Here is a 16,567-nt window from a genome sequence, read left to right on the forward strand (position 1 = left end):
CGCCCCAATGTTGACATTGCCAAATCGAGTGAAATAGATCATTAACAAAAGTGAAATAAACAGTCAAAATTAACCACAAACATTGCACTCACAAAAGTTCCAAAGGAATAGAGACATTTCAAATGTCATGTTATGGCTATATACAGTACAGTGTTCTTACATTGTGCAAATAGTTAAAGTGCTATATCCCTGTTACTGAGAGGATGCGTGCTTACTCTCATTTCACAAGATTCTGACATCTTCCTCTTTTCGGCTGATTTCTATCCTCTGTGTTATCACGGAGGCTTAATTTCCATGGTGCAATGTGCGAAATAAGATATCTGTGAAGACATACTGCAGACCTGTTCCGTCCTACACCAAGTGTCCCAAAGGAGTATACAATGCAAAGGGAAGGCTGCACTGAAGAGCAAAATTCAGGACATTCTCAGCGGTCGCTCCAGGCTCGTCATTTGTAGACAACCACTGATTCGACCACTGTAGTCAATTAATAGCATTCTCACAAAGGTGTTCCTTTTGTCCAGGTGTGAAAGGGCAGTGCGGAGTGCAAAAGAGACTGCATCATTTGTGGATCTGTTGGAGCAGTATGCAATTGGAGTGGGTCTAGGGTTTCTGGGATAATGGTGTTGATGTTAGCCATGACCAGCCTTTCTAAGCACTTCATGGCTACAGACGTGAGTGCTACAGGTCTGTAGTCATTTAGGCAGGTTACATTAGTGTTCTTGGGCACAGGGACTATGGTGGTCTGCTTGAATACATGTTGGTATTACAGACTCAGACAGGGAGAGGCTGAAAATGTCAGTGAAGAAACCTGCCAGTTGGTCAGCGTATGCTCAGAGTACATGTCCTGGTAATCCATCTGGCCCTGCGGCCTTGTGAGTGCTAACCTGTTTAAAGGTCTTACTCACTCCGGTACTCACAAGCGGTACCGGAGTACCAAGTCTAGGACAAAAAGGCTTCTCAACAGTTTTTACCCCCAGGCCATAAAACTGCTGAACAGGTAACCAAATGGTTACCTGGACTTTTGCATTGTGTGTGCCCCCCCCCCAACCCCTCTTTTACGCTGCTGCTTATCTTATATGCATATTCACTTTAACTATACATTCATGTACATACTACCTCAATTGGCCCGACCAAACATGTGCTCCCGCACATTGGCTAACTGGGCTATCTGCATTGTGTCCCACCACCCGCCAAACCCTCTTTTTACGCAACTGCTACTCTCTGTTCATCATATATGCATAGTCACTTTAACCATACCCACATGCACATACTACCTCAATAAGCCTGACTAACCGGTGTCTTGCTACTCTTATTTTCAAATGTCTTTTTACTGTTGTTTTATTTCTTTACATACCTACACACACACACACACACACACACACACACTCATACTTTTTTTCTCCGCACTATTGGTTAGAGCCTGTAAGTAAGCATTTCACTGTAAGGTCTACACCTGTTGTATTCGGCACACGTGACAAATAAACTTTGATTTGATTTGATCTACATTGTCATGGAAAATAACTCCAACTCTTACAGTTTGTTATAGACTAACGTTAATATCCAAGTAGTAGGATAGGAATTGGTTTGACAACAGAAGGTCAGGTGATTAGCTGTAAAACAATAGTAATCTGTGTTTCATGCTAACCTACAGATGTAGGATCTTAATTTAATCACCCTGTTGCAGGTGAACTTTCCTGCAATGTGGGGAATGGAAAGGAAATAGAAATAGGGAGAAGCCTATAAATGTATTCAAGGTTTAAAAAGGCTTCTGAAGTTTGTAATTTCCAATGATTTTCCCTTGTGAAAAATGTATCCACTACACAAATGTCTAAGACATTTCATTATTTATTTAATCCGGAAAATTTCTAGAACTTTGAAAGTTTCTTCAAGTGCAGTCGCAAAAACCATCAAGCTCTATGATGAAACTGGCTCTCATGAGGACCACCACAGGAATGGAAGACCCAGAGTTCATTTGAGTTACTAGCCTCAGAAATGGCAACTCAAATAAATGCTTCACAGATTTCAAGTAACAGACACGTCTCAACATCAACTGTTCAGAGGAGACTGTGTGAATCAGGCCTTCATGGTCAAATTGTTGAAAAGAAACCACTTTCTTAAGGACACCAATAATAAGAAGAGACTTGCCTGGGCCAAGAAACATGAGCAATGGACATTAGACAGGTGGAAATTTGTCCTTTGGTCTGGAGTCCAAATTGGAGATGTGTGGTTCCAACCGCCGTGTCTTTGTGAGACATGTTGTGGGTAAACAGATTATCTCTGCATGTGTTTTTCCCATTGTAAAGCATAGAGGAGGTATTATGGCGTGGGGGTTCTTTGATGGTGACACTGTTTGTGATTTATTTAGAATTCAAGGCAAGCTTAACCAGCATGGCTACCACAGCATTCTGCATCATTCTGCAGATACAACATCCCATCTGGTTTGGGCTTAGTGGGACTATCATTTGTTTTTCAACAGGACAATGACCCAACACACCTCTAGGCTGTGTAAGGGCTATTTTACCAAGAAAGAGAGTGATGGAGTGATGTATCAGATGACCAGGCCGCCACAATCCCCCGACCTCAATCAAATTGAGATGGTTTGGGATGAGTCGGACCACAGAGTGAAGGAAAATATGGTTAATATGTAATGAAATTAATTATATGTACACATGAAGACAATTGAAAGGGTGAAATGAGAAACGTCATTGTTTGCTAACTGATCGACTTTGATACCAAACTAATGGGGATTATAGATTGAAATACCATTCACTGTTTGTATTCTTTCATGATTTATGATAAATAGTTACGAGCCTAAATGACTTACGGATGATTACTATTGACTTCTTAATGAACTGGATTGTTGACTTCCCTAATTATGTTAATCATGAATGATTGTTATGATATAATCTTTGGGGTGAGGAATTTGAACGGATACATGTTATTTGTTTCCTTAGTGATGCAGCACAAACTACTCAGTAAATATACCACTTTATGGTTAAAGGAATTCCTGCCTCAGTCTCATCCATTCCTCTGTCACCTGACACTTTGATTTAACACCTCACTGTCAGTCATCCTACCTGTCCAGCTACCCACACAGATTCCACTAATCTTTCAGATGGCTACTTTGAAGAATCTCAAATATAAAATATATTTTGATTTAACACTTTTTTGGTTACTACATGATTCCATATGTGTTTTTTCATAGTTTTGATGTCTTCACTATTATTCTACAATGTAGAAAATAGTAAAAATAAAGAAAAACCCTTGAATTAGTAGCTGTTCTAAAACTTTTGACTGGTAGTCCAGAGGAGGAGAGAGGCCGTATTTCACATGACAAACATTACAGTAGACGTGACACTGGTGGTTCAGTGGAGATGGAAACAGCAGTGGGGCTGCTTGGAATAGGCAAATAAAGGAGATGAATAGAAAGTGATAAGGCTGCTGTACTTATGACTCAATAGGAGTCCCTCTGCAGAGAGGGGAAGTTGTTAAAAGCACACACACTGAGGTCACAACTCTCCCCTACCCAAGGACCACAAGCCCACGTACAGACTGGATAGATTCCCTGGGCGCTGACTGTTCCCACTATGGTGAGTACCAGACGTACAGTAAATGGTACTGTATCTTTATTAGCTACTGTATAACTAGCTTCATGTTTCAAGTTTTAAAGTTTATTTGCCACGTGCACAGGATACAACAGGTGTAAAACAGTACAGTAAACATGAGGCTGCTGAGGGGAGAACGGCTCATAATAATGGCCGGAATGGAGCAAATGGAATGTCATCAAACACCTGGAAACCATGTGTTTGCTGTATTTGATACCATGCCACTTATTCCACTCATTACCATGAGCCCATTCTCCACAATTAAGGTGCCAACATCCTCCTGTGGTACAGTAATATTCTAACCTTGAGAGATCTTTCCAACAGTGCAATGATAATCATAACATAGATAACATAGATAAAATGTTAAAAAGTCTGACTAAAAAACACACAAGAACTGCAATGAGAATGCAAGTATATACAGGTCAGTGCCAGGTGGGTTTATACATGAAAAGTGAATGGTAGTAGGATATACATGTAACAGGGCAGAACATTTCAGTTGGGAAAGCTTTACTGTTTGTTTTACCGTCCTTGTTGTACAACGTAGTGTAGTGGCAGGTAGGAGCAGGAGTTTTGTAAATATATACTATTCTATTTTAATTTTCTTTGTTATACGGTGCCCTGTTTTCTTTGCACATTTTTCTTGGAAGTTTTATGAAAGCGCTATGAGACGGAGATTAGAAAAGTTTGTTGATGTCTTTTTGTTTTTTCTTTTTAGAGTAGCTCTTAACCTCTGCATTAGAGAAGTACTTGTTCAAAGCAGTTTTGCTTAACAGGGTTGTGGCAGTCTGGATTGTGTAATACAGCCTTTTCAACTTGAAACCTTTGGTTCCTCTTTGCTTTTACTCAAGACATGTTATCCTTTATTGAGCTATAAGAACAACATCTAAGACACTGACCTCTCCTTAGCGTGTCAGGAGGTTAGTTATATTGTTGGAAAAATCATTAATAATAATTAATCTTAATTACAACAGCCTACTTTTTTTTCACCCATGGATTTTTCTCAAGGCCATGTCATACCAAAATAATTCCCAGCTCACAGCCAACTCATCTCATGTATCAAAAAAGTCCATGTGTTGCTGTAGAACCTCTGTTATTGGCTGTAATTTACTCCTGCTAGACATGCAGCACATCTCTAGTGAGGTGACTATAGACAGAAGGATGCTGAAAGGACCTTCTTTAATGTCTTTGTGACACATACAGTAGCCGTTAGACAAGTGAAACCCACTGTGTCTGTAAAGTCATAAACATGAGATAGCATTGTCACACAGTCTTTAGCACATCCTTAATAGACAGACACACATTCCCCTTTAGATCTTTATTTAATAATGATTAGCTTCCAAATGGCTACATTTGTAAGGGACATGAACTAGTTAGTGACAAGAAAAAGTATGTGAACCTTTTGGAAATACCTGGATTTCTGCATAAAATGGTCATAAAATGTGATCTTCATCTAGGTCACAACAATAGACAAACACAGTCTGCTTAAACTAATAACAAACAATTATAGGTTTTCATGTCTTTATTGAACACACCGTGTAAACATTCACAGTACAGGGAGGGAAAAGTATGTGAATCTTTGGATTTAATAACTGGTTGACCCTCCTTTGGCAACAATAACCTCAACCAAATGTTTTCTGTTGCGGATCAGACCTGCACAACGGTCAGGAGGAATTTTGGACCATTCCCCTTTACAAAACTGTTTCAGTTCAGCAATATTCTTGGGATGTCTGGTGTGAACTGCTCTCGTGAGGTCATGCCACAGCATCTCAAATCGGGTTGAGGTCAGGACTGGGCCACTCCAGAAGGCGCATTTTCTTCTGTTGAAGCCATTTTGTTGTTGATTTACTTCTGCGTTTTGGGTCGTTGTCCTGTTGCATCACCCAACTTCTGTTGAGCGTCAATTGGCGGACAGATAAGCCTAACATTCTCCTGCAAAATGTCCTTAATAAACTTGGGAATTCATTTTTCCGTCAATGATAGCAAGTTGTCCAAGCCCTGAGGCAGCAAAGCAGCCCCAAACCCTGATGCTCCCTCCTCCATACTTTACAGTTGGGATGAGGTTTTGATGTTGGTGTGCTGAGCCTTTTTTTTCCACACTGTGTTGTGTGTTCCTTCCAAACAACTCAACTGTAGTTTCATCTGTCCACAGAACATCCAGGTGCACTTTTGGGAACTTCAGACGTGCAGAAATGTTTTCTTTGGACAGCAGTGGCTTCTTCCGTGGTGTCCTCCCATGTTTTACGTATCGTAGACTTGTCAACAGAGATGATAGCACGTTCCAAATATTCTGTAAGTCTTTAGCTGACACTAGGATTCTTCTTAACCTCATTGAGCATTCTGCTCTCTACTCTTGCAGTCATCTTCGCAGGACAGCCACTCATAGGGAGAATAGCAACAGTGCTGAACTTTCTCCATTTATAGACAATTTGTCTTACTGTGGACTGATGAATATCAAGGCTTTTAGAGATAATTTTGTAACCTTTTCCAGCTTTATGCAAGTCAACCATTCTTAGGTCTTCTGAGATCTCTTTTGTTCAAGGCATGGTTCACATCAGGCAATGCTTCTTGTGAATAGTAAACTCAAATCTTGTGAGTTTTTTATAGGGCAAGGCAGCTCTAACCAACATCTCCAATCTCGTCTCATTGATTGAACCTCCAGGTTAGCTGACTCCTGACTCTCATTAGCTTTTGGAGAAGTCATTAGCCTAGGGTTTGACATATTTCTTCCAACCTACACTGTGAATGCTTAAATTATGTATTCAATATAGACAAGAAAAATACAATAATGTGTGTTATTAGTTTAAGCACAACATTTTTGTCTATTGTTGTGACTTAGATGAGGAGCAGATCAAATTTGATGACCAATTGTTGGGGATGAATCAGAATAGTTGGGTAACATAGATAAGATGTTTTATTTTCATTATATGCTTGTGAGTTACTTCTCATTTAGAATGTATCTTGTTGTACTATAGTGGTGGCCATTTGCAGTTATCCTTTCTCTGTCCTGGGTTCAGTTACTTGGGCCGCAGAGAGGGAAGAGGTCAAGCTTGTCTTCATATGTAAACATATTTTAAACCATGTGAAGGGATGATTGAGGGGGAACCAATTATCTCTTAGCTCCACAATGTCTGTGTGCCAGTCACTGTGTCTCTGTGATCTTGTCCAGGGGGGGTGTGTTTGATATATGCTAGTGGATGAGGTTTTGTTTTTGGTCCTGAGTGGTACCAAGAGTGAGATAAGAACATAGTTTAGGAGACAAAGCTGAACGATAATTTATAGCCAATGCTGTCTGGCTATGTGTGTCTTTGCTATAAAGGATCTCAGTTGCAATGTGTAAGGACTCTCAGAGCATTCATTTATAGACACTGAATTGATCTGAGAGTCACAGGGTTGTGATGGAGCTCATAATAATTAAAGATGGACTTTATGATAACTCTGACTTGTGTGGTGGTTTGGGTCTCATGATTTGGTAAATACAGGATATTTCCACTACACAATTTATCCAGAAATCCAGATAATTCCAAAGGGTTCACATATGTTTTCTTGCCACTGTAAGTGGATTCCAGCTGAAGTGGATTCCGTGTCGTTTCTGGGGGGAAACTACGGAGTTGAGCAATAGTCATGCATGTTCACCAATGAGGCAAAAGGTGTTTAGCTAATAAAAAGTGTTTAGCTAATGATTGAACATGTCACGTGCATTGACTGCTTTAAGCAGAACCAGTGGGAATGATATTCAGATACCTAATAAGTAATCTCCCTCTGTGGCTGTGTTACAAGTTGTTGCTCTTTATATGACATGACACAATTTATTAGGCTATTTGTGTATTCATTAAATACAATACATTGTGAAACAAGTGTTAACATGTTTCATTAATTGATTAGTTGATGCCACTTCTTATGGACACTTCTGGCCCCCTAGCTGTCTCAATTGTCTGTCCAAGTTCAACAACAGCACAGCGTGTTCCTCCCTGGCCAAGGGGCTGTCAGCCTTGTGCAATAGGAATGTCTGTCCTCCGGACTTATCAGCACTTCCTCATGATAGGTTGCTCTGTCTCAATTCAAACAAACCTCATTAATGTGAGGTGTGGTGCTACAAGAGGAAAGCCATTCACCACTTATCCCTTATTGTCAACAACATGGAGCATATAGTAGTCTTTTACTGCAGCTATCACTAGAGCAGCTTATAACAGATGCATGTTCAAAACCTCACACAGACAGAACACAAATAAACAGATGTTTTGTCATTTGCATCTTGAGCATGGACATACAGGATTAACAAGAGACTACAGCTACAACAGCAATGTAGGCGGACACAGAAGTTAAATAACTCTTTCACCATAGAGTGGTAATCTGGTTATTTGGGCCTTCTTAGGTCATCGTAATTATATTTTTAACAACCAGCCATTCAATATATTGTTTTTGTCAAATAGTAAGTAGCAGAACCATTATCGTTAGACCTCCTATATTGACTATGAAAAACAAAGCAAAGCATGGGTTAATCAAGTAATGTGAGCACAAAACACTGATGTGTCCACTTCCTGTTTAGCACCATGACTTTGTTGCATTTCCTGTGTGATCTGTCACACACTGGGTCCTGAGGGTCTAAGTGCTCTTAGTACCTCAAGACACGAAGAGGTAAGTGAATCATTGTTGGCTAAAAATACCAACATGGTGCAAACACAGTATAGTTTACTCAGGGTTCGGTCGTAAGGCTTAGGATCCTTTTTAGAGTCTGTCCTTTGAGTTTCATCAATCTGAGCTGTAAAATCATAGAGCAACCTTTCTCTTAGATGTTGTGATTGGTTTGGAATGAGTAGCTGTACGTGTGGAAGTTGGAGTCATTTCTAAATGTCAGTTATTGAACAATTGTTACAACCTCCAGCTTTCTCCCCCCTGGGTCCCACCCCTTTCTCTCCCTTTCTCTCCCTCTCTTCTTTCTCTAGCTCCCTCGTTAAATGTGTCTGTGTTTGTATAGTAGAGACATTTTCAATGGTGGTTAATGAATCAATAATGCAATATTGATGTGAATGACATTAAATGTTTCCGTCTTCCTCAAATTCATATTTATTAGGAGAAACTCCTGAGAGTGTATACATAAAGCACACTTCCTCCTCAGTAGTCTTTCTCTGTTTCCTGCCAGCAGGACAACAAGTCTGATGTGAAGGCCATCATGGCTCGCTTCAACACGGGGGGAAATGCTACAGAGGGTATCTCCTCAGAACGTCCAAAAGCTACAGTGCACCCCACCCTGTCCTCAGGACCCCACATCCAGCCTAAGAAACCTGCCCTGGAGACCAGCCTCTCAGGCAGCGCAGCCTCCACCGCGCCCAAACCCAACTTCCTCAAGAGCACCATCACCACCAAGAGCGCTCCAGAAGTCAGGGACTTTCCCAAAATCAAAGTGATCCCTAGTAAGTTTGGAAATGCCCAAGAGGACAGCAAACCCTCCTTTGTCAAACAGTACCCCTTTAAACTCAAACCACCTGGCCCAGAGATATCCCAGGATGCTGAGGTCAAAAGCCCTTTTCCCAAACTCCCTCTCCAGAAGCCCTCTCTGAGCTTGACCTCGTCTGACACCAAGTCTGCCTTTCCCAAACCTCCCCTGGGTGTGGCCAAACCCTCCTGGGTCAAAGACAGCAGCCCCAAACCTGACGATAGTGGGGGTACCTCGAACTCCATCCCACCCAAAATACCCCCTTCCAAAAAAAACATCATCTCCATTGCAAAGATGAGTCTACAGACAGAGGATAGTGTGGATGGAGCAGTGGAATCTACAACCAAACCACTGGGAGCAGCTTCTATCCTCAAACCCTCCAACTTCTGGACTACACAGAACGTGTTCAATAGAGGAGATACCCTATCTGAGAATGGGGTAAAGGAAATAACCAAACTTCCCCTCACTTCCAGCGACTCTTGTCTTCCTATACCTACAGCCAGTAAGAAACCCAGCTTCATTAAGAAGCCCCTGGGTCCCACCTCCCCAGTCGTGGGGGTGAGCAACAGTAGCCCGTCCCCCCCCAAATTGAACCCCATGCCCAATTTCCTGGCAATAGGGACTGCGCCAGCCAAACCCAACCGGCCTCCTAGGGTGACCTTGGATAAGTTCAAGAAGGGCACAGAGGCTAGGACTGATGGTAAGTGTTCTATCTCAAACGTAACTAATAAGTTACATACCGCCAAAGCCATCAATAGTGAAGATGCTTCTGCTGTGGTTTTCTAAACATGCTGCAGTTGTTCAGACTTTCCGTCTTGCACCCAGACCAGAGGGGTTTATGTGGTTGTATGCTCCACTGATCAGAACCCCCAGAGACGGGTAGTAGAGGACACGCAGACACACACACACACGCAGGCAGGCAACTTGCATGTACACACGCGCACACACACACACACAAGCAGGCAGGCAACTTGCATACGCACACACATGCACACGTAGAGTACACACTCACTCACACACTCGACTGCATCATAGGTCTTCATCACAAACCACAAGACCGAATCTGACAACTGAGAGACAGATTAGAGCTGTTGAATTTGCTTTACAGCACAGTGCGTTGCTTTATATAAGCCCTGTTACATAAAGAATAAGTGAAGTTAAACACGCAGCTGTGCTGTAATTTAATGTCAAAATGTAAAACCAAAGATGCAGAAATGAATGCTTCCCCTAAATAAGTTCCCTCTAGTTTCTCTTTTTTCTTCCTCCTTTCTACAGCTGATGTTTGCACCCTAACTGGGAAGTTCGTCTTTAAACAGGCACATATTCAAGTGAAAGGTTTCAGGTTTGGATCCACATGGGGATATGGTTTTGACTAAAGACAGATTTCAGCATGGTTTGCATGCATTGCTGTTAGTCAGCAGAGAGAAGAATCCAATGTGAATTCCACACTCCCCCTGGTGAGAATGTAGGCCAAAGCTGTTACAGACACTATTTATCGATTTGAGTAATGATTGTTGCCTACATGCAGGTTGAAAATCAACATATTCAGTAACCAGGTATCCAAGAGTACAAGGGTCATCTCAAACTCTGCTATTCTCCCTTTCAACTACAGAATAACATCCACAGAAGAAGCAGGACTGATTCTTTATTCAAATAAAATGACATTTTATTTGTCACATACAGACAGTGGCGTTTCTAGCTTGCATAGATCCCTGGGCGAATGGATGGATGCCTCCCCCCCCCCCCCAAAAGCACCATTCTGCACTAACTGCAATATTTATTCAGACATTTGGAACAACACAAATAAATAATGAGAACATTTAAAACTATATCAATGTAAAAACATATACAAAAATAAGACTCATAAATATCCAAAATAAGTAACAAAGACCAATTGAAACAAATTTGTGTTGATTTGGCACTCGAGCATCAATACATTACCCATCCCCCAACACTGTCAACCAAGAGTCAAGACTAAACTAATTCACCTTGGTGGTGTGCAGACTGGTTTTATATTATTCTTAACGACTTCACACAAACCAGAAAGAAATGCATCAATTTGTCGGTGGAACTATATATTCACAGTACTATGAATGAATTGTGGTTTATTTGGTAGCATTTTGTAGTGTGACTGATTTTACTAATTGCATTAGTACTGTACAAAGTTAGAGGTGCGCAATTTGATAGATTCCTCCGCTCCCCCTAGCTCAGGCTTCCAGTGGGGAGACCTGAGGTAAACCTACCCCGCCCCCCTCCCCATCTCGTACTTGTGAGTGGGAGACCTTCCCAGGCAGTAGCCTGCCTAGCTCACAAACTAGAATCAGGGCGCCCACTTCCACAAGGTTAATTGACCAAAAAGTCCCACACGGTGACATGATATCATTGATGTGACGTGCAAATGATCGATAGAAAACCAATCGCGCAAATGTCACAATTCCGCCCTGGGCGGCTGCCCATGTCACCTATGCCTAAATCAGCAACTGCATACACATGTTTAGCAGATGTTATTGTGGGTGTAGCAAAATATTCAATCAATATATGCAGCTGATTTGATAATTAACATGTTCATGCAATTTCCTTCTTCACTGTATGTGTGAGGTGGTCATCTAAAGGCCTGTATTGTCTCCCTTGAAGGTCCTGCTGGGTTAAAGAAGGGATCTGTTCCCCCAAACCCTGCCTCTCACCCCAGTAACCATATGGCCCCACCCCTGCCCTCTCACCCCATGGCCCCTAGCCTGCCCCCGCGACCACCAGAAGCCATGTGAGTACCGGACTCTGATAATCAGAGGAGAGTCGTGTGAAAGCCGGACGATATTTGAGAATACCACTACTGGCATTGAAGTACATCACAGGAGGCTGCTGAGGGGAGGATGGCTCATAGTAATGGCCAGAACAGAGCTAATGGAATGGAATCAAACCCATGGAAACCATGTTTGATGTATTTGATACCATTCCACACCAGCCCTTACCATGAGCCCGTCCTCCCCAATTAAGTTGTCACCAACCTCCTGTGAAGTACATACATAATTAAAGTGCACATAAGCCTGTAGACACACACTGCAATTGCTTCAGAGCATAGAAACAGCACACCTTCCCTTTCACAAATCCCTGTTTTTTTGTTTAGATCCTAATATTCATTATTTCCTTCAGTAACTTTCAAAGTAGAATCCCACTTGGCACACAGTTGTTGAATCAATGTTGTTTCCACATCATTTCAATAAAATTACAATGAATCAACATGGAATCGACGTTGAACTGACGTCTATGCCCAGTGGCATACTTGTCCACTGACCTTATTTCCATTGTGATGTGGTGGGTCATTTTGGCCAGTTGACTGACTTTGTGTCTCTGCTTCCAGAATCCAACCTGACCCAGATGAGAACTATGATGATGTGGGGTTAATGAACAATCCTCCACCCCCTCCCTCTGGAGGACATCCTAGTCAAAAGACTAAGGTGAAGTTTTTTCCTAATTCCTCATTTGTCCAATTTGGGCCTATGTATTTGATTAAATACCACCATACAGGCCTACAGTATTCTGATTGCATCTTTTTCATCCAACAGGACAGTGAGAGTGATGAAATGTATGAAGATCTTGACAAAAGATGGTGAGAAAGATTCCCTCCAAGTTCTATTCAACTTTTTCTATTGTACCAATCTGTGAAATTGGAAACCGGTTTTAGACATAGACAGAGGACTCTATAGCGCCCAAAAGCTGATGAGATGTCTGAGACAAGTCTATAGTTTTATATAAACACTGCCCTCTAGTGAGCATTAACACCACTGACACTTATTTATAATCAGGGGGGCAGTGGAATCAAAGGAGCAAGAGAAGAAGAGAGAGAGGGAGGAGAAAAAACGACAGGTGGAAAGGAAAGAACAGAAAGAACGTGAGAGGAAAGAACAAGAGGCCAAAAAGAAATTCAAAGTAAGTGTTTGCAAAAGCCTGTTGTTCGGTAGTTCCCCTAGATCTTGCTGTTTTGTAGAGTCCATCCAGTATACTATTTATGAAGTGAATGTGTTTACTCTCCATCTTCTATCATGTATTTATGTTTCCTTTTGTGGCAGCTGACTGGTCCACTGAAGGTCATCCACAGGGTCCAGGCCAGAGTGGACAGTAAAGGGAGTAAGACGGACCTGGGGCTGAAGCAGGGAGAGTCTATTGACATCATGCGTGTTTTGGACAACCCAGAAGGACGCTGGCTAGGGAGGTCACAGGACGGCTCCTGTAAGTGACAGCTGTCTCCTCGTCCTATTCCAGGTTACTTTTCTCCCTCACATCCTTTTGACTGTTCTTCATGTGCAAGACTAACATGTGCTCTGTATATTTGCAGATGGCTATGTGAAGACTGAGTCTGTTGAGATTGACTTTGACACCCTGAAGCGTCAGGGTGTGTCTATATCCAGTCATATGGAGCACGAACCGGAGGTATACGATGATGTGGCCTTTCAGAATGACCCCAGCAGGTAAAATGGCTCTCGATCCTGCTGACACTGTAAAAAACATTTGAGACAAATAACCATTGGAAAGACATGAATACCTTATTATTGTAATGAACTGCATGAATTTCTTTCTGTCTTTTGATTGTGTAATTATGTGATCCAATGGAATGATGTCCTCCTCATTCCAGTGGGATTAAGAGTGCAGGAAGTAAGTTTCAAATGACCAAAACGTAATATTGAAACTGAACAACACAATATGGCAATGTGGTCACAAATTACTTTAGTTAAATCTAGATTACATTTTTATCTTGGTCATTCCTAGTGGTTCTTCCTTCCCCTCCTGATGAGGATAGTGACATATATGATGATCTTGACGATTCAAGCTTCGACGTCAGGTGAGAATATCTTTTTGCACTATGATGGTGTAGATTCATTGGTGTGCATTCATCTGTGAGTGTATATGTTCTATGCATGTGTCTGTGTAAGTATGTGAATAAGTATGTATGTGCAGCCCTAGCCCCTCAGACTCCAGATCCCCTCCTAAACCTCGCTTTTGGATGTTTATTAAGGGCTTCGACCAGTGGAGGAAAAGCCCAGGCAGCAAAATTGAGTAATACCATAAGATGGATCAGGAAATACACTGTAATTACCTCCTATCCCGATAACCCCAAATATCAAAGCACCAATCAGGAGGGACTGAAGGGATTCATTACCTCACTACTGAATAATTTAATGAAATCATACTTACATCATCAGTGCTTGACTTGGACTGAAATAGGTGCTAGTACTCATGTTGGGTCCCGGTACCATTAATATTTAGGTGCAGGAGCTCCACAATACCATTGAGCTAATATTCTATAAGAGGAACAGGAGCTCAAGCAGTAGAAAGTTTGGGGTAACGGTACTTAGCTCTGGTGAGCTCCTGCCCAAGTCAAGCACTGTACATCATTAAATAAATACTTATTTTACATCCTTTAATGAATGAACAACCTTCCCCATTTCTGTCTATACATCTACTGTAGATGCACTCACTTACAATGTTCTATGTACAGGTGTGGAAAAAATAACTCAACTCTAATCATAGTTCCATTGGTTGTGATTTGTTGACCTGTTTTTCTTTTATTATTGCTAGATTCTCTGTATTGATTTGTGTCCTTTTGCTTACAATGAACCCACAACAATAAAATCAACTTGCACCAGACATAACATGGACTAATATTTTAATTCTGTTTTTGTCATTTTCAGAGTATCCCCACCTTCCCAGTTTGACCAGACAGGAAATACTGGTAACTTAATATGATTAATATGCAGAGTGACTATGTGTGTTCTGTGTCGGTGGCATTACAACAACTGAAGAATAGAATTGTGAAAGTACTGTTAACTTCCCTTCCGTTTCAATGTGTTCTTGATGTTATTTCTCTGTATCTTTTGTTGTTCTAAAAAGAATCTTCTGAAGTCAGTGATTCAGATATTTATGATGATGTTGACACCACTAACTTCCATCTGCCTCCACCTATTAGCAGGTAATGACAGAGAGAGTAGTTTTTTTACCCGTGTTTAAACAAAGTCGCTGTAATTACATAAGAATGTCCTTATCATCCACTGGGAAGCATTTTGATAATGTCCCGTTTTTCTCTCTTCAGTCTCCCACTAAGTAAAACCAAGGGTAAGGCTGAGGACAAAGATCCTAAAAAGCTAAAGAAACTTGAAAAGGAAGAGAAGGAATTCAGAAAGAAGTTCAAGGTAATTTGGCTATCACAATTTAAGTTTATAATTTTACATTTTTTGTACATTCATTCGACCCTCAAACCTGACCTCTCATTCCTATAGTATGATGGGGAAATCCAGGTACTCTATCAGGTGACCATCGTTTCCACCTTGGCCAATAAGAAGTGGAGCAGTAAAGATCTGTTGTTGAGACCTGGGGAGACTCTGGATGTCATCGTTAAGCCTGTAGACAACAAACTCATCTGCAGAAACGAGGAGGGAAAGTGTGAGTAACAATGAATCCTCAGTGTGATACATAGGCGTTCTGCAATAAAACAAATCTAAAAGGGAACTAACTTCAATGATCTCTCCCCATCTCTCTCTCCTTCAGTCGGCTACGTCTTGACCAGCCATATTGTAGTAGAGTAAGTACAACACAAAAACAGATCATACAAAATCACATCCATAAATACACATAATATACTGTATAGTATGTAATTAACAGTTTACTAAACTGCAGAGAAAAATGCTTGGATATGAAATACCCAGAATTTGATACCAATCATCTGTTTTGCTTTTACAGAGATGCTGATATCTATGATGACATTAGTGATGGTATGTTTCAGACCTGACATGCAATGGCATTTAATAATGAATATCATAATATATGCTAAATCAGAAGATCAAGCGATCAACGCTATAAATTTTATTCTTGCAATATGGTGCTGATATGTTTTTCTTGTCTGATAAATATTTTTCAAATGTCAGTCATCTCTAGTAATAGCTGTCATTTCTTTGCAGGTTGCATCTATGACAACGACTGAACACTGTCTACAAAGTGATGTGATATTTGTATTTTGGGGGTTTCTTGTTTATATCAACAACCTTTATCTAATTTACTGTGATTATTTTGAGGTGAAGTGGTTTTCATTCAAGAACAACACAGTCCACAGACACTTCCTCCCTTCATGAATAACTGTGACTTTGCATTGAATAGGCCTAAATGACATACAATGTTACGTTTTTATATTGAAAGTGTATTTCAATGCTTATATTCTATATTCAACAAGAGATATTACAATTCTGATTGAAAACAAAGGTGCAATGATGATGATGATGATGATACATTTATCAAAAAAAATATTAACAATTTGATGCCAAATATAGCATGTCTGATCAGTTGTCATATGGTTGGCTGGTTCTCACCTGACAGGTGAGTAATGTCATATTGTAGACCTACTGAAAGTAAGAGTCCATTAGTGATGTGCAGTTCGCAAACGATTTGTTCTTTTTTAACTACTCTTTTTACTGACTCGAGAATCATAATTAGTTTGACTGAGTGACTTGTTCATTTTAGTTCTTTGCTAGACCTGCTTGTG

At 40.9% G+C, this 16,567-nt stretch overlaps 1 protein-coding gene across 2 annotated transcripts; it reads left to right on the forward strand.

Moving 5' to 3' along the window:
* The first annotated feature begins 3,369 nt into the window (after positions 1 to 3,369).
* LOC115105886 (FYN-binding protein 1-like) lies at positions 3,370 to 16,354 on the forward strand. 2 transcript variants are annotated; one of them, XM_029628355.2, is made up of 17 exons: positions 3,370 to 3,590; positions 8,749 to 9,739; positions 11,674 to 11,800; positions 12,398 to 12,494; positions 12,603 to 12,646; positions 12,843 to 12,966; positions 13,107 to 13,266; positions 13,373 to 13,505; positions 13,670 to 13,689; positions 13,804 to 13,876; positions 14,727 to 14,767; positions 14,926 to 15,004; positions 15,125 to 15,224; positions 15,312 to 15,474; positions 15,580 to 15,613; positions 15,772 to 15,803; positions 15,990 to 16,354. In XM_029628355.2, the coding sequence occupies exons 1-17, from the start codon at positions 3,588 to 3,590 to the stop codon at positions 16,010 to 16,012; spliced, it is 2,244 nt and encodes a 747-aa protein (XP_029484215.1). In that variant the 5' UTR covers positions 3,370 to 3,587; the 3' UTR covers positions 16,013 to 16,354. The 2 variants fall into 2 exon arrangements, with proteins under 2 accessions (XP_029484215.1, XP_029484214.1); XM_029628354.2 differs by having other exon boundaries at positions 3,485 to 3,590; positions 8,746 to 9,739.
* The last annotated feature ends 213 nt before the right edge of the window (positions 16,355 to 16,567 follow it).

The sequence above is a fragment of the Oncorhynchus nerka genome, linkage group LG22 (genome assembly GCF_034236695.1).
Source record: "Oncorhynchus nerka isolate Pitt River linkage group LG22, Oner_Uvic_2.0, whole genome shotgun sequence".
In the NCBI taxonomy this organism is placed as follows: domain Eukaryota; kingdom Metazoa; phylum Chordata; class Actinopteri; order Salmoniformes; family Salmonidae; genus Oncorhynchus; species Oncorhynchus nerka.

What these genes read in the sequence shown, in the direction of transcription:
- LOC115105886 (XM_029628354.2), top strand. An exon ending in AGGCCAAAAAGAAATTCAAA is followed by an intron (nt 12,967 to 13,106) that starts GTAAGTGTTTGC and finishes CTTTTGTGGCAG; the next exon opens with CTGACTGGTCCACTGAAGGT. An exon ending in ACCAGCCATATTGTAGTAGA is followed by an intron (nt 15,614 to 15,771) that starts GTAAGTACAACA and finishes TTGCTTTTACAG; the next exon opens with AGATGCTGATATCTATGATG.